This window comes from Glycine max, chromosome 14 (genome assembly GCF_000004515.6).
Source record: "Glycine max cultivar Williams 82 chromosome 14, Glycine_max_v4.0, whole genome shotgun sequence".
NCBI lineage: Eukaryota > Viridiplantae > Streptophyta > Magnoliopsida > Fabales > Fabaceae > Glycine > Glycine max.
Genome location: NC_038250.2, coordinates 48,292,062 through 48,319,975, shown reverse-complemented (window position 1 = coordinate 48,319,975; position 27,914 = coordinate 48,292,062). Strand labels below are relative to the sequence as shown.

General features: G+C 30.2%; 3 protein-coding genes and 1 pseudogene across 3 annotated transcripts; 2 read left to right on the top strand and 2 right to left on the bottom strand.

The window, feature by feature from the left end:
- On the bottom strand, positions 1–1,918 carry LOC102667709 (transcription initiation factor TFIID subunit 8). Its single transcript, XM_014766523.3, has 2 exons — positions 1,807–1,918; positions 1–1,096 (listed from the first exon to the last, which is right to left on the bottom strand). Exon 2 carries the CDS (start codon positions 980–982, stop codon positions 161–163), a length of 822 nt encoding a protein of 273 aa, XP_014622009.1. The 5' UTR covers positions 983–1,096; positions 1,807–1,918; the 3' UTR covers positions 1–160.
- Positions 1,919–5,487: 3,569 nt separating this feature from the next.
- Positions 5,488–6,861, bottom strand: LOC100785868 (uncharacterized; annotated as a pseudogene).
- Positions 6,862–14,288: 7,427 nt separating this feature from the next.
- Positions 14,289–17,679, top strand: LOC100306316 (CASP-like protein 2A1). Its single transcript, NM_001354462.1, is given in 3 exon segments — positions 14,289–14,575; positions 15,271–15,388; positions 17,272–17,679. Coding segments are annotated over 3 exon segments (627 nt in total). The 5' UTR covers positions 14,289–14,342; the 3' UTR covers positions 17,548–17,679.
- Positions 17,680–17,820: 141 nt separating this feature from the next.
- On the top strand, positions 17,821–25,954 carry LOC100806346 (probable helicase MAGATAMA 3). Its single transcript, XM_006596857.3, has 9 exons — positions 17,821–18,735; positions 21,669–21,741; positions 22,425–22,864; positions 22,925–23,060; positions 23,562–24,095; positions 24,723–24,851; positions 24,945–25,272; positions 25,405–25,663; positions 25,756–25,954. The coding sequence occupies exons 1-9, from the start codon at positions 18,626–18,628 to the stop codon at positions 25,952–25,954; spliced, it is 2,208 nt and encodes a 735-aa protein (XP_006596920.1). The 5' UTR covers positions 17,821–18,625.
- The last annotated feature ends 1,960 nt before the right edge of the window (positions 25,955–27,914 follow it).

Here is a 27,914-nt window from a genome sequence, read left to right as displayed (position 1 = left end):
TTGGTCAAAACTAGACTGCACTAAATTTTCATTTGATTTCATGTCAGTCTCTTCTTTCATATTCTGAGCTTACACAACAGTTACAAACATCATTTCATTTCCATAACAATTATGCTATCTTTCTTCATCATTTTCCTTAACCATACAATCATTGATTTTGTCATAATTCCAAGACACTCGTTTTTCCTTTACAATCCCCATTCATCATATTCACACCCAATCCACCATGCTTCTTCTTCTCCCCTCTAATTTTAAACTTCATTCTTTCTCTTCCCTTTGGCAATTCCATCCTTGCGTTTTTACCTTCTTTTCCATTAATGTCATTGCTACGTAATAAGCCACTGTTTTCCTCCGCAGCAAGTAAATGTTCCCACAATTTTTCATCACATTTCCTCTCCTTAACCAAAACCCGATTACAGTTTTCCTTGGGAAAATCTGGGAGCCATCTTGGTATGTGAGTTTTCGCTTGCTTAGATAAGCACATTGATGTACCAGAATCAATGGTTACTTCAGAAACATTTCTGAATGGAATTGGTTTAGCAAATGGAATTTTGTTAGAGAGGTTGACAAAATTCATAATCTCTTTTAGAGCTGAAGACCCCAGCAGGTTACTTTTGTGTATCATTGAACCACCAGGAAATCCTAGAACAGAACACAGATCATGAATGCCATTGATGAGGTCAAAGAGGTTGGAGTCGGTACGATTGGAGGCATTGGCAAAAGAGGAAGCTGACCTCACAATGGCTTCCATATATCTTGTGGAAACATTAGTTAAGGCTTCAAGAGCATGGTGTTTGGAGATTTTGTATCCAACTGATTGGCAGATTTGAGCAACAGCAGTTTTGGCTATAGCAAATGAGAATTCTGATGTGTTGTCTGCTACTTGAGCAACATTTACTCCCAGACCCTTCTTTTTTCTTTTTGCTCTGCGGGGTAGTTTTGATGTGGCATTTGTGCTGCTGTTGTTTTCCATAGGGTTCATGGAAAAATAGTCAAAAAGTGAAAGGTAAGAAGAGAGATGGAACTCAGAACCCTATGAAAAACCCTGGTGTACAATTTGTCCCCGATATGGAAGCGATGCATACTAGCTCCTTTCCTGCCACCAGGCCAGGGAATATAACCAATAAAATTTAACAAGACTTACACTTAAAAATAATGAAACATACTTCATAGTTTCCACAAAAGGGAGAGTCATTCAACTTTTATCATACAACAGTTTCTATAGGTGCTCATATATTGTAATTTGCTCATTCCATTGATGATTGAGCTTCAATTTGAAAGAAGACAAAAAGGATAAAGTAAGATCAATTCTGAATCCCGAAACACCATAAACATTAAATCCACAAATTATAAAAGAAACTCAATTGTTACTTCCTCAGACATGGAAAACCCCTTGATTAAAAAGAAAAGTAGAGCCACAACCAAAAAATGTTCTGAAAACTCTGGAATGTGAAACAGCAAAACGAGGAATAAATGTGACCAAGAAAAAAACAACAAAGAGACAGTTCCAGCCTAAGGAACAGGCCAACCCCACTATAACCACAACTTTCCTTACTCTCCTTCCCACTACCACGATTCCCATTTATCACTCTGCAAATGTAGCATCCAAAAGTAATTTTAAATTCTGGTAAGAATAGCATGCAAATTCGGTGCAAATACCGCGCAAGAAACACCCTATATGGATGAATGGGGGAGAGATGAACATAAGCTAGAAAGGGGTTGCTAACAAGAACACAAATTAATCAAACGAAAGAAGAAGAAATTATTGATTCATACATATAGAAGTAACGGTAAAAGTGATCTTACTCGATAATATGCAAATTCAAATATGTGCGGTGCCCTCATTTCCCGTTCGCCGCGGCAACCGGCAAGGTTAAGCGCAAAGAAGACAAGGCTTGTTTTGTTTGTGTTGGGGGACGCATCACTATCAATTGGGTCCAATGGGCTGCTTGGGCCTCAAGTAAGTGTTGAAAGTTGCTCAAAACCAAAAATTATAAGATTTTTTTTTTTATTCAAACAAAACATAATGAGTATTGAGTAGGATTAAGTTACTAGTAACTTTTGGAAGAATTAATCCATTTAATAATTTTTTTATATGTTAAATATTAATAATTTTATCATTAAATATTTTCAAATGATCAAAATAGTTATGCAAGTTATATATATATATATATATATATATATATATATATATACTAGTTTAATATATTATGTCGTATACAGGTATTAATTTTATAATTTACTTTTATTATTATAATTTTTATAAATTTGTTTATTATTTTTTAATTTTCTAAAAATATGCGTCAATTGAATGTGTTTTGCATGTGTATATTAACAATCATGAATATTACGTATTTTTTATTAATTAAAAATGGTAAAAGTAATTTACATTTCATTAGTATTTTTATGAATCCAACTTGCCCACATGCATTTTTAATTACTTTATTTTAGTTAACTTAAATACTCATCATCGGGCAAAAATACTTCGTTTGGGGAGATATGCCTCATCATAAGAGGACTCATACGTTGGCTTGGCAAAAAACTTGTCAACGCAAATTATTAGGAGGTCTAGGTATAAAATCTACTAGGGAGGTGAATAGTGCCTTCATGCTCAAAAGCTTCGTGGGATCTGTGCAAGAACGATGATAAGGCTTGGGCACAAGTGGCTTAGAGCTAAGTATAAATGTGGTGATGATTCTATCCCCATTGTTAATGTACTAAAGCTCCTTCAAATTTTTGGAGAGGGGTTTGCTATAATTGGAATCATTTCCTTAAATAACATAGCTTGGAGATTGAGTGATAGAGAGAAAGCTAGCTTTTAAGGTATGCTTGGATTCCCAAATTTGGTAAACTACTGTGTACATTATGAACAATCAACATCTTCAAAAGTATGGCACTTCGTGGAGAATGATGGTAATTGGAATGTTAATGCCGTCCTCTATTTTTCCTTATCTTGCTAGTTAATAAAATTAAGGTCCTTGTTCCTCCCTCTAATACCAAAAGCATACCAATGATGGGAATAATGGGATCTTTAGTGTGGCTTATGCTTACGTAAGTCTTTATGCTCATAATTATAGGCTTAGGATCTTCTAGCCACATCAACCTCATCTTGACACCTACATTTTTTCTCATAAAAGTCTTTGTTTTTGTTGAAATTTTCAGATAAGTGATAAGCAAGATCTTCATTCTCTTCACCATCTCTTTCAAAGAGTGAAGATATGATCAATGGTTCTGCTTGTCACAAGCAAGTGCAACAGACAAGAACATCATCCAAAGTGATAGTCATCTCTCCAACAGGCAGATAGAAAGAAGATGTCTCTTGATGCCACCTCTCCAAAAAGACATTTACCAAGTCCTTGTTTGCTACAGGATACCATGCCGCAACAAGGGCTGCTAACCCGATCAGTCCACATAAGCCCGAACTTATAGATGACAAGCTTCAACTAAGGGCGCTCCTAATGGATCCAAACATGATCAACACAGTGTTCCTTATAAGACAAACGATGAGACAAATCAATTGGACATCCTCCAAATGGAGATCATATCCTACCAATAGTTGGCTCTGGCTCTACCTGCTATTGCTCTTGTTGTTGCTCGTCATCACGATGTTGGCATGTCAATGCAGTCATTCTACGACGTTTCTCTACAGTATCTTCCCCTTCCTGCGAGGGGTCACATCCGACAACATATGATGTCTGCTTCGTGCAAGCATCTAAAAAAAATGAAAAAATAAGCTAGTAATCATTCATAATAAACACCTATATTTAACTAAGACAATGAAATAAAATAAACTACATTTATTTAAAAGTAATAAAAAAATATAACAGAATCACGATTTTCTTGTGTGTTTCATCATAATGCACCATAAAATCATGATTTCGTTGTGATGCTGGAAAACAATAGAATGGAATCAAAGTTCTATTGTAGTTTTCCAAAAACACAAAAAAGATAACAAAACTCATTATGTTAACATACACAAAAGAATCGTGATTTTATTACCCATTTTTTCAAAAAAAAAAAAATGAACGAAATCATGATTTTGTTGTAGCTACATCTACAATAAAGTCATGATTTCGTTGAAGGTGAATTTGTGAAAAAAAAAATGATACCTCTGGGGAGTTGGAGAAGAAAAAGGTAAAGAGTTGAACGTGGTGAGGAGAAGGAGGAGGAAGAGGAGGATTAGGAAGGAGAGGAATTGGGGAAGGAAAGAAAAGAAAGAAAAAAGAGGTTGGGAGGAGAAGAGAAAAAGAGAAAGAAAGAGAGAAGGAAGAAGAGAGTTCGAAAGGGGGAAGAGAAGAGGGAGGGTGGAGTTTTTGAAATAGTTAACAAAATGGAGTTTTTACTTGATGGTAGGAATAAATGGAAAATAAATAAAGTCCGGAATAAAAGAAAAATCACTAATTTTCTCAGAAATAAAGAACAAATCCATACCAAGATAACTGGAAATTGCAACGAATAATAACCCCAATGAACCTAACAAAGTGAAAATGGCCCAAAATAAATTGCTTATTCTTCGAACCTCCGCCATAGAATATATCAGTACATCGTCTGAGCGAAAGATTATACTCATTACTCTCCTTTTTTTGAATTTAGTAAAGGAGTATGAACCTATAGCAATACTTTAACTTAAATATTCTAACGAGAAACCCGTTGGATGCTTTTATTCAAAATTCTATTCCTTGGCAAACTCCTCCACTTAGGTGGATGGTGTTATTCCGGGATCAAATCATCAAGCAGGTTGTGGTGGAGTTATTATAAATAGTTGTGGAATTCTCATTTCAGCCTCCTCTGTTTAGATTGATTAGTTCCCTATCACTCACGCAAAGCTTTTGGGAGTATTTTTCATGGCCTCTCTCTCAAACTATAAGGCAAGGCTATAATTGCATCATTTTGAAATCAGATTCCCTCTCAAGTTTCAACCATTAATCACACCTAGAGAGGGTGTCCGTTTCAACACCCATGTTACATACTCTTTTATAACTCAAATAAAAATGTTGGTCGATTTAGATGCTCAGGTTTAATGGGTTCACACTCTTAAAGAGGAAAACTAAGCTGATTATCAATTATTGAACATTACTAGAACTATAAAGATACACATTATCATGTTTGTATATTTACGTTTGCTTTTTTTATTTTTTAGTAAAGAGAATGGGTATCTTTTACGGTAATGAATTCTGCTCGAGTAGGTAAAATGCAATAAGGGACAAAATTCTTTTTCTTTTTTAAGTATTTAATCCAATTATATATTTAAAACTTAAATTCTAAAAAAAATTCAATATTGCTAGTTAAATTAGAACAACCAACAATAATTAATACAAGTAGTATTTATTCAACTTACATATTTAAAACTTGAATACTAAAATGAAAATTTAAATCCAAGAATTTAATTGTAAAGCGTTGGTAATCACAGATTAAACATTTTTCATTGTGATAACTACCATTTAATGAACTGAGGATGTATCAAAATTAAGCTTCTTATCCGCCTTCTTTGAAGAATGAAACTAATTAGATCTGTAAATCAACATCATATGACCGCTAATTACATTTTTACATACTATGACTGAAAATTTCTAACACCAAAAACTCTCAACCATTAATTTACAAAAAGAACAAAAAACAACCCTTCAATCTCAACTTTGTTTTTATTTATCCGTTTCAAACAAACAAAGCAGTTTGATTAGGAATGGAGCTGGTAGTGGTAGATCTATGAGGTGGTATTGGGGGTCTTCTACCCATGATGTTGTCACTGCTCCTATTTGCAATAAGAAAAGAACATGAACCCCTTTGAGAACCCTGCATAGATATAGCACTAGGACTGCACTTTGCTATCTGAGTCTCACCCATTACCCCTCCATAGCTTCTACAAGTCTTCAACTTCTTGTTGTATGGATTCTCTGGCTTGACAAGATCCTCCAAGCTGCTCACTTTTGCTAATGAAGTGAAAGACTGTGCCTTCCCCTCGTAATACTTGGAAATTCCCCTCCTAATTAATATTATCAAACACACAAACTTTAGAAGCAAAAACAAAAAAATTTAATTAAATTGCTGAGGTCTTTTTTACAATTGTTATGCATAACAGTATTTACTCAATCAATAAATAGTGTTTTTTTTTACTTAGATTGAGAAAATAGTATATGCACAAATGATATAGATGATTATTACAATCATTAATCAGTTAATTGGGCTTATTTTATAATAATTATCTTAAATGTTTGTTTATAATGATTTTTTTATCAATTAATAGTATAAACTATTCTAATTGTATATAGAAATTAAACGGCCGGTTATTGAATCTTGTAATAGTTATTTAAAAAATTATATTCAGAATTATTTCTAATTAAGCAACTGTGTTAAAAAAATTGCAAACTCAACAAAATCACATAAAGAACTAAAGGGGTGGAGAAAGAAGCTTACTTGATGGGAAGTTGTTGAAACAAAGAAGACATTTCATTCAACGGTTCAGTTACAAGTTGATCAGATGATGATGAAGAAGAAGAGGAAGTAGGGGATGTAACTTCTTCAAATGAATCAGAATCCAATGATGAACCACTTGAAATTCCAGATTCAGACTCAGAAGAAAAAGAACGAACAAGACCATACTCATCAACTTGTCCTTTGTTGTTATTATCATCACCTTGGCCAACCTTATACTTTAGCTGTTCCATCTCCTAACAAATCTTGTTTCTTAAGTACCCTTTTGGGGGTTTTATGTCTCAACTTTTTTATACTTCTTCCCAATTAATCAATGAACCACACGCAACGATTTGTATCTAGCTAGCACTCAATGGGTGGAAAGAAACATGTATGCACTTTTCTCTGATCTAAAGCTGTGGGCTTTAAATAGAATCACAAGGTTGGATGGTTTATAAGCAAGACTTTATAAGATGTTGGATAAGATTAGTGTTATTTTTTTAACTCGTATTATCTATTTTATCATAATCTTTTTGGACAGAGAGAGTAAGATTCGGCTTTATCCGAAATTGATATTTCTTGTTCCCGTTAACTGAAACTCCCAGTCCCATGTCATCCTTCACCCTAGCTAGTGCCAGGTTTGGATAGGCGGTTTATATATATATATATATATATATATATATATATATATATATATATATATATATATATATATATATATATATATATATATATATATATATATATATATATGAAAATCGTAAAAAGTATCAAAATTTACAACAATAATTTATATATTTTATCTAACCAAGTGAGTTAGAACACTTGACACAACTACAAATAATTTAATGATGTTTAATGCAAGTTAAAATAAAAAATATATATATATTCTGTTACGTTTAATTAAAATTATATATTTTTATAAAAAAATGTTATCAAACTGAGAATGTACAGTTTTTGAATTTAATTAATTAAAAGTGTTATATTATTTTGAGTATAGTAGGAATAATTGTAATATGTAAATTCTCCGGTAACATTTTTTACTATTTTTATTTTATTAATTAAAAATATTAAGTATTTTAATATTTTTAAGATGATGAATGAATTTACCTTTTGTTTAAAAATTTCTTTATAAAATATTAAATGTATTTTAGGAGAATTTCACAATAAAATATAAATTGCCACTATATGATTTTTCTTCAATTAAAGATATTTTGTTTATTAAATTAAGATTAAACAAACTTAAATTTGTAAGTATATGTTGATAACGACACATTAAATATGGCGCTTCTTCGATGGATTCAAAACCCAACAAAAATGTTTATACATAATTTCGTATAAGAAAAAAAAAAACATTGTAAAAACGAAAACATGATTCTAAAAAAAAAAAATTATTATTATTATTATTAAGAAAAAAAAGTGTGAAGATCAAGGGGTAGTGCGTGGATTGTGAAATTGACAAGGAGTTTGGATAAGGGTGAAGTCCTTGTATCAAGTATAACTATGTTAAAATATCATCTGATTTTTTTTTTAAAATTTGTTTTATTTTGATCTTCTAAATTTAGTAAGTTTCTTATTAGTCTCTTGAAGTGTCTTTATTAAATTAAGTTCAGCAATTCCGGTCAATTTATCATATTAATTTAGTCAATTTGGTCAATTTGATAACATTACTTTCACAACTCATAAATGTTATTAAGTTAATTCTTTACAATTGTTGTCTAACATATAGATCTTTGTAATTGCGCTACAATATTGTTGGTAGGTAGGTCATTCTGTAAGTTCAATAGTCAAAGCATATCACTATTAAAAATAAAAAAGGCTAGTAAGTTGAATAGTAATTTCATTTTTATAATTAGAATGAGAAATAATAATATTGTTTTACAAAAGTACATGTAACAAGTTTTAGGTTTGAATATTTGGATATGTACAAAATATATATGAAAATATATACTAAATTTGTTATTTTGGAGTTGTTTTATAAATGTTGAGAAAATAATTTATATACTTACGGTATAAAATACTCATTTATTTATAAGTTAAGGAAATGAGCATATATCTATTTAGCCGAAAAGCAACAGTTTTTTTTTTTTCTTTTCTGGTTTGGGGTGAGCCCAAATTTACCAATTTATTAAAACTCCACTTATACCTTTCTTCTTAAGATCTTAAGTGGGTTATCTAAGTCCCGTTTTTTTAAAAAATAAATAAAAGGAACTTATATTATATCATAATAATATGAGAGTCGATACATGGACTGAAATCAAAGATTTGTTGACAAGAAAATGATCTAGATGTCCTAGGAAAATATTCCTTTTTTGATTTTTACACTTTTGGGCCAACCGTATGGGCTTAAGTACTTGAAATTGAAAAGCATTCTAGAATTTAACATTCGAAAAACATTTGATTTCATTCCCGTTTGGAGAGAATTAAAACAAGTAAGCGAGGATCGATGCTATAGGCTATCTTCGTAACATTAAGGCATGAAGATATTTAATGGTAAATATTTTTGTGAAACCATTCATCAATTGCCAATTTGGGCAAAGCACTAATGGCAAAAGCTATCTTGGAGGAGAGCATGATTGGTAATTTTTGAATATAAAATAGAAAAAACTAAAAAAAGTATTTTTTTTATTATTAAATTTTCTATTTAATACATGTTTATACTTTGGGTACTAGTTTATGTCCATATATAAGTAGTTCTTTAATTTTTAGTCATGTGCAAATTAGAGGTAAAATAAACAAAAGAATGTGAAATCCAAATAGAGTTGTTTCCTTTAATAATATATTATAGATATAAATACCAAGTAGTTTGGTTTAAGTTAATACAATTGATCTTTTTAAGTAAGGTTTTGAGTTCGGTCTTATATATGAAAATACATGTGATTAAAAGAAAAAAATCTTACTAAATGTGATCAATTAAGTTTTTTTACAGAAATTAATTGTTAACAAAATTAGTGGATATTTCACATCAATAACATGATAATATTTTTATTAAAATATGTTTATAATCTCTAATAAATATTCAAATTTTGTGTTTGTCCTCTAATAATTATTTTCTTTGTTTTCTCCTCCTAATAAAACAAAAAATTTATTTTTGGTCATTGACAATTTTCTTTAATCCCTGATGAGTTATTCCTAGTAAAAAAAATTCAATTGCTATTAGTCCCTTTAAAAAATACTAATAACAAATAAAAAAAATTATCAAGGAGTAAATATAAAATTTTCTAATTTATGAGAAACTAAAAAAAGTATTAAGGATCAAAAACAAAATTATTATTTTATTAGGGACTCCATGTAAAGAACAAAATTAACAAACACAAAATTTGGGTATTTATTAGAGATCACAAATATATTTTAACCTTTTTATAAATATAGGTTATAAATAATGGGTATCCTTTTTAGTTTGAGCTATGGAAATAAGAGTGTGTTTAGCAAAATATTTTAGTTGATTTTTAACTTTTTTTACTTGTTAAAAAATTTGTTTGACGATTTGGTAAATAAGTTTTTTAGTAGTTTTTAACATCTTTTTATGACACTACTTAATATAACATTTTTAAAACGGTAGTTGTTGGCTTCTAGATTTTTATTTTTATTCCCTTTTTGTCCTTAAATATTTATTAAATTTCCTTTTTAATATTTTTAGTTAAGATATAATTTTATCCATTTATATAATTTTTTATTTTTCAACTACTTCAATAAATAATTTTATCAAACACTTATAATTCAACTTTTAATTACCAACTAATTTTACCAAGTATAAAAGGAGCCTTTAGTTCACTACATTGCAGTTTCGGTGGCACAACTAAACATATATAATTTTCGGCTTATTTTGGGCTGTAAATGCTATGGGCCCGTTAGTCTAGGTTAACAAAAGGTCTAGCTATAGCTTCCTGCACCTAAAATTTATTCTTGCACCAATTTGGTTTCCGAATTAACCAATCCAAAAGGTTAAAAAGGCATTTCAGAGGTAATAGCGGAAGTTTTAATGCACCAGGCTTACGAACTGGGGGAAGTTTGCAACTCGCTAGGAGAATAAAAAGTACGAAGAACATTCTAAAAACTGAATTTTTTAAAAGGTATTTTGCTTGAGTACGAAGAACATTCTAAAATTTTTCAAAAGTTTATAAGAATCTTGACCGGTAAGACTTTTATTTAGGAACTATAAAATTTAATGAAAAAAAGTTGAAGGACCACAATTAGTCAAATTTTTATTTAGAGTCTAAAAATCAAATTCGAAAAAAGTTTAAGAACTAAAAACTTAATCAATTCAAATATTATTTCTTCAGTTATTTTAGTTTTAATTAAAATTATAACCTCATCAATAATAACAAACACAAGTATTAAGAAAACACTAAATATTATAATACTAATTGTTAATAAAATAGTATTTTCAATATATGAATAGCTTTACTAAAATTTTAATTGGAATACTTCAATATATTTTTCATGGTAGCAAGAAACATATATAGAAGAAGAGTTCATTAATTTCAAAATCTTCAGCTATTTTCAATCTCCACTATGATGTTATTAGCTTCCTATATATGTTTTACGTGAGGGGGTAAAAAGTACTAATAATACTATGGATCTGTTCTACATCAAGCACGATTTCTATATATATTAAGCCATTTAGAAGGATTGAGGTCTGTTAACTCTAAATTCTTAATGGATGAATGGTGTTAAAGTTGGTGGAATTGTTAAAGAACCAACTTTCACTTTCACTTGAATGGCTTCCTCTGGCTATCATCACATACATGTTTATGGTTAATATATATTGCCTCAATTTCACTATCTATCTATCTTTATCGATATCATACCTTATTGTATACAAAATGTGGATGTAGAATTAACTGCTTGTAATTTTATAGTAGCCAGATTCATACCAATAACAGTAAGAATTATTTTAGCATCCAGTTTCATACCAATAAAAGTAAGAATTATTTTAGCATCCAGTTTCATACCAATAAAAGTAAAACCTAACTCGCTCCAGCATTGAATTTGATTCTTTTCGGCCAGAAAAGTTGGATTTTATTGTAAGTGTACAATTACGACTAATTAAGTTATGATTGTCTATCTGTCATAAGTAACATCCCTAACAAAAGCTTTATGTGAAAAATTGAAGTGAGGAAGAATAAAGTGAAACCCTACCTATCCGTACCTAATTAACTATGAAATATACAATGCTAAATGTCCTCAGTACTAACCGTGCTTTTCAAGGATATAGATTAGTGCATCATGGTCAATTATGACTAAGGAAAACAACTTGTTAAGGAATTTGAATCCTCATATCTTTAGGAAGAGTATATTCATGTTAAAATAGAAGTAGTTTTTGTAAGAAACTAAGAACTCACCATGATTTATTATAAGACTCTTTAATTAGATTTAATAAATAGTGTCATTTTTTTTACATATATAACTAGCATGTTATGCAACTAATATAAGAAGAATCCTTTGTGAAGGGGGCTTATGATGTATCTTATTACTTGTAATTTTTTAAATTATTCTGTAAATTGAATTTTTGTTTTTACTAGTAATTTTTTTTGTGTATTTGTAAAAAAGTAACAATTTTTTTTTAAAAATAAGATACATAATATACAAATAATACAAAATTAACTGCAAATAATATAAAATGCAAATAGACAAAAAAATTTAAATCAAATTCTATAATAATAAAAAATGCACAACAAAATCTATATGCTGACAAATATAAATATTACACTTGATGTATAAAAAATAAAATAAAAAATATACTTTTAATGAAACTGCTACAAATCAGCAAATAAGAATTTTCATTTCCTTAATGTATCAGCACAAAAAATGATTGAAATAGTAATTCTTATTTGCTATTTTATGGTACTGTTGTACTTGAAGTCACAAATAAAAATTACTACTTCGTAAAAAGTGATTGAAGTAGTAATTATCGTCTGAGGTGACAACCTAGAAATTACTATAATAATCGGAATGAAATAATTATTGTAAGTAGTTGTTTTATCTGTGAAGCTCCCATGATATGTCACATGGTCAACCTTTTAATTTGATTTAATATTTGATAAAAATAGATTCATGTTAATAAAAATTTTGGTAACAGATTTATTTTAAAAAATAATTTGTAAAAGTGATCCAAAATGGGGAATCACCCCCTAAACATACACAAACTCGGAAAGATACTATGACCTGAAAGGAATTATTCTTTCTTTGATCGATCACACTGCCAAACTGTTTCATAAAGTGAAAACGGAGTTTGATGAATGTGAGTTTGCTTCAATGTGATCTAACTCATTTAAGAATTCGTGCCATAACCAAATAGACTCTTCATAAGACAAAGCAATAAATGATTATTTTTTATATATAACTTATCTCTTTTTCTCTTATTTCTCCATCAAATCAGCTGTTAATTAGAACAAATAGGTAGAACCGTGACATTTTTCTTTTCTTTTTACCTAAACAAATAAGTAGCCGACTCACCTTCCTACGGTCTAAGCTTAAATTCAATGTCACGTCCCTTCCATAATTAATTACTCACAATCGTCGTATCATATCACGTCCCATTCAGTCACAGCCACCGGCACTACCCTTAGTTTTCTTTATAGCAAATTATATATATATATATATATATATATATATATATATATATATATATATATATATATTTATATATATATACTTTAATTCCTTTTCATTTTATTTTCATTCGATTTTTTTTCATTTCTCTTTTTTTTCTTCATTATATTGTTGTTTTAAATCCTATAAATTAAGTGTGTCACAAGTTAGATTTTTGTATAAAAAAATCTTTACTTTTTATTTTTAAAATTTAAAATCACCATTTTTGGTCCTTATAAAAATGTGTGAATTTTGACTTTAGCCTCTATAAAATACTTTGGTTTTCATCCTTCAAAATATAAAATTATTATCTTTGATCCCTATAACATTTAAGGTAGACAAATAACATTAGTCTAAGAATTTAGAAGAAAAAAATTGGTGTCACTTGTTGACATAACATCACAGACATTTGGGATGACCATTTAACTTTCCATTAAACAATAAACAGTTAACATATTGTGTCACATGACAATAAAAAAATAAAAATAATAATTTCATATTTTTTATATAAAGATTAAAATAAAAAGAAGGGAATTTTGTAAGGATCAAAATCATATTCAGTCTTATTTTTATTTTTTTTTCCTCCTATCTTTCTCTTTTTCTACCTAATCCGCCTAAAATGAAATGGGCATTTAATTTTCCCCATTCTTATTAGTAAAGACCACGAGTTAATATAACTTGACATTGACGCATGAAAATAAAAAGTGATACACTAGTTGATATGCCTTGATGGTTTGGGCAAACGCTAAAACTAGCGAGTTACTTAGACAACAAAGAAAGGAAAGGAAGGACCTAATTTGGATCACTATTGGTGTAAGATATTTTTTTATGATTAATTTTTATTTAAAAATTTAATTGATTATATTTATTGAAATTTTCCTCTTTAAATCATATTTTTTTATTTATAAACCTTGAATTTATACCTTATTTAAGAAAGAGTTCTTATATTTAAATATTTCTAGAATACCTTATTAATAATTTTAATTTTCTTTTTTTTTATCATGTCTCATCATCTATTGTATTAATATTTTTCTCTTAAAATGCTGGATATTTGAATACTACTTTTTTTGTTTAAAAAACTTGAATCTAATACTATGACCAATGACTTGTGTGAGTGGAAAGTTCTTTTCTAGTTAGACTAGTATTTGGCAACTCCCTTGGGAATGAGTGGCTTCCCTTCAATGACATGATGTACATTCAATGCTGTGATTGCCCTGCTGGCCTAGGCCATTGTTTCATCGGGTATATATCACATCACATTGATTCACTTCACTTTGCAATTTGCAAATACATACACGACTAGCTAATAACTAAGTAGAGAAACAAACACAATAGTTATGGAAGAGAGAAGTGGAGTGCTTGAAACTTCGAGATCTTGCAAGCAACTCATAGGACCTGAAGGGTCCGATAAGGAATTTGAAGGCTATATTGATAGCAACCTACGTGTTGTGGAGACCTTCTTGCGTTTGTTCCCCATTGGTCTTTGTGTCACAGCTCTTGTAATTATGCTCAAGAACTCTCAGGAAAATAAGTATGGCTCTGTTAGCTACACCGACCTTGGTGCTTTCAGGTACGTATCTCAATCTAGTCACCACACAGATTTATACACTTTCTTTCTTTCTTTTTCGTTTTTGCTTTACAAAAATTGATATTAGATATGTAAATATATTATCACTCGCTGGTTTTGATAGCTGGGGTTGTTGTGGCTTGAGAAGCAAAGAATTTAGGGTTGTATCGGTAAGATGAAACTTAGAAGTTTGGGGATATTCTAATTAACAGGATTAATAAGTTTTTATCTCGATAATCCTTAATATTTATCTTTGTTATACTAGTTTTGGAGACAAATTAAATTTTAGTTTTGGTTGCTGAACAACACTAATTATACTTTCTTTTTGGCAGTGTACAACAATAATATTTAGAAAACTATATTCAAATTTTGTTCTAAAAATATTTGTTTTTAGTCTCTAAAAAAATAATCATCTGTTTAATTTCTCATGTTTTTTTATATAAAAAACACTCTTATTACTCTCTAGGTTTATGAAAATAGAGACACACATGACACATTTCTATAAGTAAAAGATTAAAAGGAGATAATTATTTTTTGAAAAACCAAAAACAAATCATACCTTATTTGCTTGTTGAGATTAAACATATATTTTTAAGGAAATTAAAACTATATTTAACACAATCGTTAATAATAGCATTAGTATATATAGAAATGATGAACCGAAACTAATTTTGACCTCTGGATTCGGTATTTTGCAGGTATTTGGTGCATGCCAATGGCATTTGTGCAGGATATTCATTATTTTCAGCCATTTTTGTTGCTTTGCCTCGTCTGTCGAGCATGCATATAGCTTGGACTTTCTTTGTGCTTGACCAGGTCTTCTCACTTTAATTCCTTCTTATTGTGCATATGTGAATGAAATTTGCCAAAATTAAAGGATAAGCACTCCAATACTGGTTTTTTTGACAAACAAGCACTCCAATACTGGTTGTTCAGCATTAATGCGAAATACCTAATAGTTTTTTTATATAAAATATATGAAGGCCATTAATTAAGAGTGAGTTAATAACTTAATATACGGATTATCGTGATCTTTAAGCTATTTGAGCATTCGAAATAAATGGAAATGATATCGGTTTTGTTTAAACCAAAAATGTTAAAAATCATAGTGAAAATGTATTATTAATAATAAATGTTACATTTTCAATAACCTTTTTTTTTAATTTTAAAATAGATGACAAATTAATAAAACTTAATGATATTCCTAGGTAATATTTGGACACATGTGCTCCATCTATGCCATTTAATAAAATCTTGTTTTTTGCCTTAAAAAGTTAATTATATTCTTAGGTACAACCAAACATCAGAGAACTTCAGAAAAATCCAGAGATTTTTGATAACATTAAATGATTCTTTTGAGAGATTTTTCGTAACATTAAATGATTTTAACTGGTACTACCCTCTGTTTTAAAATCCTTTCACACAAACAAACCCTGTTTTAAAAATTATCGGAGTAAAATATTGATATATCTTGATTAAAAAAATTATTAATTAATTAACTAATGATAGTTAAGAAAAGATGTATCAATGAAATAAAAACGATATATATATATATATATATATATATATATATATAGGTGAGAACTGAAGGTGATAAAATACAGTTAATACTTAATAGACACATTAGGTGTAATTATGAAGTGAAAATCTAGTTAACAAAAAAGATTTTACCAAATCTTAATTTCTAAAATATCAAAAGTTTTTCTGAAAGAATTAAAAATATACAATAATTTTAAATAGATCGAATATGTTTATAGGTTTGGTTATTCTTAATTAGGACTCTTGAGTAGGTGATGTGGGACAATGAATAATTAAGTACACTCTGTGAGAGAGTGGACCATTTTGTATTTTAGCAACTCATTATATATCCTAAGCTATTAGAAAGAAAAGTGGATGGAAAAATGTAAAAAGAAAAAAATAGAAAATAAAATAACTTTTTAAATTGCTATGTAAGAATATAATTGAAAAGAAATACATTTTTTTTAATTATGTAGAAAGCAGGAAAAAAGAGAAATTTAAGATATATATATATATATATATATATATATATATATATATATATATATATATATATTGTGTAGAAATAGACAATTTAATAGAGAAAATTATTTTTGGAATGATTAATTTGAAAGCAAGAAAAAAATAGAGGCCCAAATAGGAAAATCACAAATTTCCGTGGGAATAAAACTTATTTAAATCCAAACTTTTTATGCCCAATTTCATACCAATGCATGTTGATCAATATGGTGGCGAGTTCAATTCTGAATGACGTGCTTAATTAGAGGGGTGAACATACTTCAAAGATTTGCCCATGGTTTACTCTCTTGTATCGCTCACTTTTCTCAAGAAATTCATTTATATTAAAATAATTTTAAAGGGTAACACACATATATTTCTTAGAGGAAATTAGCAAAAAATAAAAAGAAATCCATAAAACTAAACGTTTCTAAGTGTCATTCATTAAAAAAAACTTTAAAATTTGGAATTTTAATTGGCAAAATGAATTAAAGTCAACCAGAGGCAGGAAGGGGTAGCAACCTTAAATTATGTTAGAAGGAAAAAAGTATTAACTGTAGCAAAAGAAGAAGAAGAAAGTATCAAGACAATTTTGACCATATATAACATGATAAAATACCAATATACAGCATGCATGCATGACAACTTAAAATTTATAAACATGTTTCCATTTGGTTTCCTAGGTTTTAACGTACATAATCCTGTCTGCTGGAGCTGCATCAGCAGAGGTGTTATACCTGGCCGAAAAGGGAAACATGGCAACAGCATGGAGCTCAGCTTGTAGGTCTTTTGGTCCATTTTGTCATAAGGTTACTGCATCAACAACTATCACATTTGTTGTTGTTGTTTTCTATGTCTTGCTTTCCCTCATTTCATCCTACAAGTTGTTCAGCAAGTATGATGCACCAACTGTGAGCAACCCCTCTATGGGTGCTGACATTGTTGCTTTCCATGGCTAGCTGACCCAAAACTTTGTGCTTGTGATGTGTGTTAGTGTGGACTCAGTATGTGTTCCTAATGTAATTTGGGTGTGATTCTCTAATTAGAGTTAAATTTTCATATAGATAATATATGTTGACATTTAATACAAACATTTATAATGTGAATTGCTGTGATGAAATTCTAATTCTAATTAGAGAAAAATACTAAAAATAACTAAATGAATGTATCTAAATGTTGTCCTTTGTAACTACAAAATAATTATATTTAGACCTTCACTCGAGCCAATAAAATGTTCAGTTCTAATAGGGACCTTGCATGCTTTGCATGCCATAACAATGAAGAACTCTTCAGAGAGTGAAAGAACAAAAATTAACATGAATGCACTATGGAAATTTTCTCTTTAAAAGTAAAGAAAACACGTGAGGAAAAAAAAATTAACAAACTAACAATTAATTTTTAATTGTTCCAATTATATCTTATTTTATATAATAATTTTTTATTATGTTTTTCTCTTCATATAAATAAAAAATAATAAGTTCTCTCTCTTTATCTCGACTCACAAATTATAAAAATCAGAACAACATGCATCTACTCCTTAATAGCTTTCATCTCCCAGCCATCTCTTTTTTTCCCCTCTCTCTAGTAAGAGAAAATGCGAGCAACCAACAATAAAAAGTAGAAAGAGACGAAAAAAGCTCTCCATGGCACCCAATTGATAAGAAATTAAGGGGATTTTCTTCTTACACCACACATACTTCTTCTACTTCCAACAATTTTTTGAATATTCCAAGGTTACCTTTGTTAACTTCTTCTACATTTGTTTTTTTTTTTCTTCATACACCATTTTTGTATTCTTTCGATTGAGCTATTCCTTTCATCTTGTGGTTGGTTTGTCAAAGTAAATTATCACGGTGGTCATTCATAGTAGATGGTTGTTGTCATGGTGAGTGTTACGGTGCAACGATAGAGGATGTAAGTTTTTTTCATCTCTGCAAGTTGAATTTGTGTCACAATAAATATACGGATTGACAATCTGTATAACTTATACTGATTGATTATCCATTTGGATTATACAGATTGTTAATTAGTCCGTATATGTTCAATACACAAAAAAATGTAGATGATAGTGGAACTCACAACGGCAATTACAAGACGATGGCGGCCGCCAACAACGAGCACACACGAATTGATGAAGATGAACAACAGTTTGATGAAGATCAGTCACGGATTGAAGAGATGAAGATGAGAGAATTTGAGAGGAGAAATGAATTGAGCGTGAATGAATGATGCGGACGAATCCGTATTTCATATTTTAAGCATCAATAAAGGAAGGGGAAAATTGGTTTTTTATTACATAGGTGCAGGAAGAAAATCCTGAAATTAAGTAGCTTTTGTTCAGTCCGTGTTCCGTATTGATGTGGGCAACAGCATATAAATAATAGATGGTCTATTTAGATAGTTAAGAGTGTAAATAGAAAATTCAGGGTGAGAATAACAACCACCTTTGTTTTCTTATTTAGGTCACTTGCTATTCTGTCATTGAATTCATGCATGATAACTGGAAGTGTAAAAGTCGAGAAACCAATGCATCACGATTTATTTATTTTTCTCCCTTTTTCCCATTTCCTATTACATACCTCGTTCGCTGCCTTATTTAAATCCATTAGCCTCTAATCCGATGCAACTTCTATTTTGTAAATTTATAATCCTTTTATTTAAGCTTAAAAAAAGTATTCGTGATAGTACAACTTTTCTTAAGACCTGTTTATTACTACTAATTTGTTATTTTTATCTCTTAGGAAAAACACTAAAACAATTTTTTAAAGTTTTAATTTTTTAAACACATCCTTTACTTAAAATATACTGTAATTTCTCTAAAAAAAATTGACCCAAAACGAGCCATTAGGTTTGGTGGCGATCACATTAAGAGATCATGGCCACCAAAATTTATTGAAATCTAGTATTTAAGCACAAAAAGTTTTCTTAATTTATTTTTTTAACTTTGAATCCCGAATAAGTGTCCTTTGAAGTCTAATTTCGCTTCATATAGTAATATTATAAGTTATTTTCTATGATAAAAAACTTCTTTCTGCACGTATATTGAACTATTGATCATCCTACAAGAGCAAATATTACTCTTAAATTTTATTTGTCTGTTGATAATACAATTTTTCATCATTGTTTAGAAGTTACTCCTTAGTTTTTTAAAATTTTAAAAGTTTTAATACAGAATAATACTAACTTACTATCATGCACAGAAAATTTTTGGGTGTATATGTCTGCTGAATCGTTTCATTTAACTTAAAGTGCCATAACTGTAGCACACTAAAATTAAAGAATAAATACACAATTTATTTTATATTTTAGTATTTAAGTATAACGACATCTCATTTTAAAGAGCTTTAATTTTCCATTCTTTGTAGTAAGTTGCTTCTCTCGAATTTCTATGTACCCTTCACATACCACCCTAATTATCCAACAGTGCATCAAGGCAACCTTTCTAATATAATCATGAGATATGAAATGGCTTGATAAAGAAGATGAGATGTTAATTTAAACCTATAAAATCGAACGAAGCTGGCTAATATATATATATATATATATATATATATATATATATATATATATATATATATATATATATATATATATATATATATATATATATATATTAAACAGTGCATTCTCTTGGAATCTTAACCGTACCTTACTTGAGCAATTGTTTTTTTAAATAAATAAAAAGATGGTGAGTTGAGTTTTTTGATAGAATAACTGTTTTCTAGATTATTCTAAAAGCTTATTTGTTTGTTCATATAACTTTTCTTAATTTGTTTAAATTTTAAAAGTTTCAAAAAATTTAAAAGTTCTAATACAATAATTGATCACTACCATAATCATGTACTAGTAGAGCAGTTTCTAGGTGCATGCTCAATCGACAATCGTTCATTTCCAGAGACCACGTTATGAGCACAAGCCAAATTACGACGCACACCAAAATTAATGTGCAACTATCATTTTCCAAGAAAATAGCCAAAGCCTAAATGCATAGCAAGAACCACTCTGAATAATCTTAGGAGAGGTTTGTTTTCTTTTTTTAAAACAAAATATAAATAACATAATTTGATAAGAATATTGTTTTGAAAAAGTTAACAATTTTTATGAACTAATAATACAACTATCAATCATGATAATAGTTCTATATACCTCTTTTAGTAGTTTTTAAAACCAGAAAATAAGAACAATTTTAAGTTGTTTAATTTGGTTTTCTATTTGAATTTAAATTCTATACACGTGCATGCACCGCTATTTACTCTTTCTATTCTGAGTTTTTTATTACTGATGTTTATTTTTACACTTTCACATCATATTTCCTAAATTATATTCCCTAGAGTCAGTTTAAAAAATATTTTATTAAAAAAGCCAATCAAACAATAATTAATCTCTTTCAACGTGAGCATGTCTATAAAGTGTATAGTTAAGAGTAAGTGTAGTAATTAAGAGTATACCATAATTGCAGGACACTAAGAATAAATACACCACTCCTCCAAAATTATCAGCAAACTCATTGTAACCTTTCCAATCGTTTTAAAGTTGCTTCTCTCCGATCTCTCCACTTCACATTCCTCCAAAATTATCAAATAGTGTCTTGTTTTGATTCTGCGAAATGGAAGGGCTTTCCGAAGATGACATTTTGTCTTTGTCCGATTCTGATTCCTGTTTTGAAGAGTGAGAGAATTGCTACATATAATCATACTACGTTTTTACCATCTCTTTTCTCATTAGTGTGATGTTTCTCATGTACATGAGAAATTGCTTTCTGTAATTATAAGTGAATTACTTAATGAACTTCATCCACGAGTACTTTTTTTTATTTGTTTATTTTGATTTTATATTCACTTTAAGCACGGGTGGTTGAAATATATATGGAACAAGATTGGTAGTTAAATTATTTAGTTCCTTAAGTGTAACCATTCACTGTATTTTTATGCATGTTTTGGATTAAGCCTATAAAATGGAATGAAATTGAGTGATATTTTTTTGCAATTGTTTGCCTTAGATTAATCGAGGAAAGAAAGACCGTTTTGCGACAAGAGTTGGCGAAGATCACTTGTAATGCATCGGAAGAGGATGATGAGAGTGCAAGCTTTTTAGACATTGTATTCTCTTGGAGTCTTAAGGATGCTCTGAATGAAGATCTTTACAAACATAAGGTTCTTTTACATCATGTCATCAGTCAACCAAAAAATCTCGTTAATATTCGACTTTGTTATTATTTTAATGTGTTTTATACAATGTGTCTTGCATTGTCATTTGTAAGATTCTCCTTATTTCATACTTACCTTAATTACGCTATGAGAAAGAGTCTTTTTTATGTTCTGTCTCCCTCAATTTGGTGAAATTTTGAAAGTTATGTAAGTTAGTTGAACACTTGGATAAGGTAGTGATAGAAGTGTTATTTAGAGTAAATCTTTAGTGGGTCTGACCAATCCAAAAACTCATCTCACATTATGCATATATATGTTGAAATCATAGAATTATACAAGTCATTTATTTCACATTAGAGTTGCCCAATCGATCTAAATGATTGACTTTGTGGACTATGCCTTAAAGATATCCATATATCCAACCTACATTATGGATATTTTGAAATCTTTTATATATATATATATATATATATATTTGTTATTACTAGAGTAACAACATTTCTCATATTGTATTTTTAACTACTAAGATTTTTAATAAAATCCTTTTTGTGTGAGTTATGGAGGTAGAATTGGAACGCGTTTTTGACTGAAAAATAGCACCATAATACCTAAATAGATTTTTTTTTTTCAAACATGCTTGAAGTTCGTTGGAAATTAAACTGTTTTTTTTTTTTTTTTTTCCTTCTCAGGTACAAAGGATACCGGAGACGTTTATGTCAACTTCTGATTACTTGAACTCCTTCATCCCTCCGTTGATAGAGGAAACACGTTCTGATCTGTGTTCAAGCTTGAAGGGTGTGTCTCGTGCTCCTATTTGTGAAATCTGGACTGTTATAAGGGACAGGTTCTTTAAACTCCCCAATAGCTTATTCTATCTCATAAAACTGAAGACTCGAACCGATGAAGTTGAAGATGAAGTGAAAGAAGATATTGGATCATATGAACCTGAGCCAGGAGATATATTTGCCTTCACAGATATTAGACCCAAAAACATTGGTGACTTGATCAATAGGCCCAAATTAAGCTACGTTATTGCTTATGTGTGTGGCCGAAAAGATGCAAACACTAATGAAATCCCAATACGGGCATCTAAGTGCTTGGAGATGGATATTGAATTTGAATTTAGTAGGTTGAATAAAAACGAAACAACCCAGCTGAGGAGCTATATAGAAGAAACCAATCAGCCCAGAAACACGAAACAAAAACTATATGCAACCTATCTTTTGAACCTGACGACCAATATTCGTATTTGGAAGGCTTTGAAGTACAAGGGGGAGGAAGCAAACATGAACATCATTAAAGATGTTCTTCAACCAGATTTAAGTGTAGGTATCATTGTATCCTTTATTTAGAATGAGTTGTTATGTTATTTAATACCACACCTGTGCTATGTAGTTTTGGGCTTTTAGTTATTACTGGTTAAATTATTCACTTGATCTTTATAATTGTCCCCATTTGATGTTTTAGTCTCTAAATAAATAAATTGGAATTTTTAGTTCGTACACATGCATACAAGTTTTTTTTTTTTTTTTTTTGTATTAAACACCAGGGAAGACTTTGATGTTGGAACTGTTATTAAAACAGTTTGGTGGTTATAGATCCCTACAAAAAACTGTGTAGATACTAAAATTTAAAAAGAAGACAACTATAACCACTAATTATATGAATAGTTTAATTATTTGTCCATTCTGCTTTACCTTTTTAGATGATTACATATTTTTATTCTCAATCCTTGAAAATTTATACTTTTGTTCAATGTTTATTGATTTATTGGTACCGCAGTTATGAAGGTAACACATGTTTACTGTCTGCTTTATATTTTTCAGAGAGGAGTTGACTGTCAAAATTGCAAATGTAGAAAAAGCGTTATACCTGTCTGTAAATGGTACCCACTTCGGTCTCAGAATCTGAATGAATCCCAAGAAGTTGCTATTTCAAGCTGTCTTACTATGTGTGACCATATGGTTACTAAACTTATATGGGGCCCTCCAGGGACTGGAAAAACAAAAACACTTGCTTGCTTGTTACGTTGCCTGCTTAGGGTTAGGCACAGAACATTGGCATGTGCTCCTACTAACACTGCAGTTTTGGAAGTGGCAGCTCGGTTGCGAAATCTAGTTAATGGTTCACTTGGATTTGATACATATGGGTTGGGTGACATAGTTTTGTTCGGCAATAAATCCAGAATGAAAGTAGATTCTTATACCGGCCTCCGAGATGTGTTTCTTGATCATCGCGTACAAAATCTGTCGAAGTGCTTTGATCCACTGAGTGGTTGGAAGCATTACTTGGAATCAATGATCCAGTTACTTGAAGACCCTAAGGAACAATATTCCTCGTATGAGAAAGAGAAGGGTATTGTTTCATTTAAAGATTTTGTCATGCAAAATTACCCTAGTTTTGGACTTCAATTCCATGCAAGCAAGGAAGGCTGGGAGTTACAGTCGACTGATTCCATTATTACGGAGTATGTGATGCAGAAAAGGAAGGACATTGTGGAGCAATTTCTATTGGATCAACAAAAGAAAAAGAAAAATATGATGACCATGGAGCAATTTCTATTGCATCAACAAGAAAAAAAGAAAAATATGATGACAATGGAGCAATTTATAGTAGAAAGATTTGGGGAGTTTGCAGCGAAGCTCATGTTTTTCATGCAAATATTGTATACACACTTACCAAAATCTTTCCTTTCATTAGAAGTCGTGATGAAAATGTTTTCAGTTAAGGATATTCTAACTTCTCTTGAATCAAAATTGAAGCTAATTCTTTGTGGCTGTAAAGAAGAAAAAAACATTATTGATTGCTTTCAATCGTCAAGCGGAAAATGCCTTAGCATGTTGAGATCAGTATCGTCGGCAATTCCCAATACTGATTTTCTGGCTAAAGGCGGAATAGAAAAGTTTTGCTTGCAGAATGCATCTATTATTTTATGTACAGCTTCAGGTTCTATAAAATTGTATGCAGAAGATATGACTCCAATAAAGTATGTGATAATTGATGAAGCAGCCCAGCTCAAAGAATGTGAATCAGTCATTCCGTTAAAGCTTCCAGGATTAAAGCATATTATCCTAGTAGGTGATGAGAAACAACTTCCTGCATTGGTCAAAAGCAAGGTAATTTTATGTTTTGAGTTTGAAATGTGATTTTCTTGCCATTATATAAAAGTTAAGTTAATTATCTAATTTGAAATTTATATAACTTTTTAGATTGCTGAAAAGGCTGATTTTGGAAGAAGTTTGTTTGAGAGGCTGGTGCTTTTAGGAGACAGCAAGCATATGCTAAATGTTCAGTATAGAATGCATCCATCCATCAGCTTATTTCCATTCAGTGAGTTCTATGATGAGAAAATTTCTGATGGACCCAATGTCTTGGAAAGAAGTTATAATGAGCGGTTCCTTGAGGGGGAAATGTATGGTTCATATTCTTTTATTAACGTTTCTAAGGGCAAAGAGCAATTTGGTCGTGGAGGATATAGTTCCAAGAACATGGTTGAGGCTGCTGTTATTTCTGAGATTATTCGAAGCCTCAAAAAAGGTTATTTTCTTTCTTTTGTCTTGGTGTATTCATTGTGTTCTCTATACTGCATTTGACTGTTTTATATTTATAAGAAATCCTATGCTTTAGAGTTTAGAATGTGGTAAACCGTTTTCTATTTTGTTTTGGCAGAGTATTTGAGGTCAAGGAAAAAAGTTAGCATAGGAATCATATCTCCATACAATGCTCAAGTGTATGAAATCAAGGAAAAAGTTGAGAAGTACAATTCCGTTTCTTTTCCTGATTTCTCTTTTAGTGTTCGTTCTGTGGATGGTTTTCAAGGGGGCGAAGAAGATATTATAATAATCTCAACTGTGAGGTCTAATGGCAGTGGAAAAGTTGGTTTTCTTTCCAATAGACAAAGGGCAAATGTTGCTCTGACTAGGGCGAGGTAGTCACATGTTTTGCTCATTCTTTAGTGCTACTAGCCGAGTTATAAATATGCAATATTTGATCGAAATGGTTTTTTTATTTTTAATGCAGATATTGTCTTTGGATAATAGGAAATGCAACAACCTTAGTCAATAGTGACTCTGTATGGAGAAAGGTAGTTCTTGATGCTAAGATAAGAGATTGTTTCTACAATGCTGAAGATGACAAGAAACTGGCTCTTGCTATTGAGCTTGAACTGCTTGAAGAATCTGAGTCACGGTTTAAGAAACTCAGCCTATGGGATAAGTAAGAAATAGCTACTAAAATCCTATGTAGAGCCTTGACTTTCATATGAAGTAGGATATCTTGAGTTTAGACCAGCAAACAAAAGCTATTTCTAAATGCTGCTTTCTATAGTTATTCAAGTATCTGTCATAAGTATGTTAGATCGGTTGCACTTTTAATTTGGAAACTTGGTGAAGATGTTGAAATTTAAGTACAGTTGGTTTTGACAGTGTAGATTTTTTTCTGTTCTTAAGACATTGATCTCCATGATTTTGTTATTATAAGTTTGCAATTTACTTATTAACTTTTACGAACCTATTTCAACTTTAGAATGTCTTTGATCTCCATGATTTTGTCGTATAAGTTATGGTAAATGTTCTCATCAGTTCGAATTTGTTTCTGCCTTTCTGGCCATTTTAATATACAACTTTATTATGAAATGAAGTGTTCTCACAAAAAGAAAAGGTAAAATGTAGAAAAAATTAGTCTTAGATTTTGAGTTTAACACATTGATGGCCCAAGAGGTTTTCATGATTGGTAAAAGTAAAAGACTAACTCCTGCATAAGTTATGTGGCCATCAGTTGAGCTACACTGCATATAAAAGTTTGAAGACTAATTATATCAATATTTATGTATAAGAACTTTAACGTGGTTAGACCCAAAGTATTAAACAAAATTACATTTGTCACGTCTGACATCTTGATTTTCCTTTACCTTTATCATAAATATATACACTGTTATTTTATTTTTGTATCCGTATTAAGAAGAGGCCCATTATTTCCGAAAAAATGAAACACGGTTGAACTTAAATAAGGATCAACACAAGCAGTATTTAAATGCAAATAGAAGGTTTTTTATTTTTCTCATTAATAGTTATAATAATACTGTCCAGTTGTTTTTCATGTATCACTATCCAATTCTTCCGTCATTGTCATCATTTGCTGCATGTCAGGTCCACTGTTTAATTTTTTTCTTCTGTTGTATATTTTAGATTACATTAACTTTTGAATTTCTTATATCCATTCTGATTGACATTGATGAATGTATTGAATTTGGGAGATTTTCTTATTCTCCTTCCTTATAAAAGTATTTCCTTTGTGGTCAACAAAGTTATTTGTAAGACATAGATGCAAGAGTTTTGATCATGCATTTCCTATGCAGTCTTCAAAGCTGTATATATAAAGATAGACCCAGTTGATAAATGATATGTGTGTATGTGGGGTGTCGTGTGTGTGAAATTAAAATAGATCCAGTGTGGTAGATTCGTTATAAGAGATATATATTGACCAATAATTTTGGTACTTTACCATTTACTTAAGAGGATCTAAGGGAGTAACCATTGAGTTCCCACAATGTACAATTTAATCGTTTCATATGTATCCAAGACCACACAGTACACTATGAAAATTTAAAGTTTTAATTCAGAATATAATAAGATGTGTGGCTTTCACTTCCTCAATACAGGAACTAAATTAACAGTAAGTGTAAAGTATAAGAACAAAAATGTTGTGAGCTTCTCGCGATGTTGTTTCTCTTGCAATGGCTCACTCTAGTGACCTTCAATAACTCCTCACAGAAAATAATCCATCAAAATACCAAACACAAGAGAAATCAAATCAAAACATTACAATCAGAGCCAATAAAAAACCAAAAACCCACAACTAATGTTGCATCTTGGGTCAATTTGCAAGGACAATTAGAGACCTGCAACAACAAAAAGAAAAGAAAAACCTTAGCATAACATTGTGAACAAATACAAAAGAAACAAAGGGAAAAAATACAAAAAAAAGAAAAAGAAAAAAGAGTCTCACTCACTGTTTCCCTTTTTTCCCTGTATTGTTTGTCTTCTTTCTCTCACTGAAATCGATCACATGCATAGTGGCAATGTTGGTGGTGGCCTCGATCTTGCAAGCATCAATGAAACATTATATGCAACGACAAACTAAAACGCAGATTTTCACCACTGCACTTTCAATTCAAACCT

Bases quoted from the DNA above. Each gene is read 5' to 3' on its own strand.
- LOC102667709 (XM_014766523.3), bottom strand. From the start codon at position 982: ATGAACCCTATGGAAAACAACAGCAGCACAAATGCCACATCAAAACTA.
- LOC100806346 (XM_006596857.3), top strand. From the start codon at position 18,626: ATGTTCAATACACAAAAAAATGTAGATGATAGTGGAACTCACAACGGC. The intron at 22,865-22,924 runs GTTGAATAAAAA...CAATCAGCCCAG, and splicing joins ATTGAATTTGAATTTAGTAG to AAACACGAAACAAAAACTAT. The intron at 25,664-25,755 runs GTAGTCACATGT...TTTTTAATGCAG, and splicing joins GTTGCTCTGACTAGGGCGAG to ATATTGTCTTTGGATAATAG.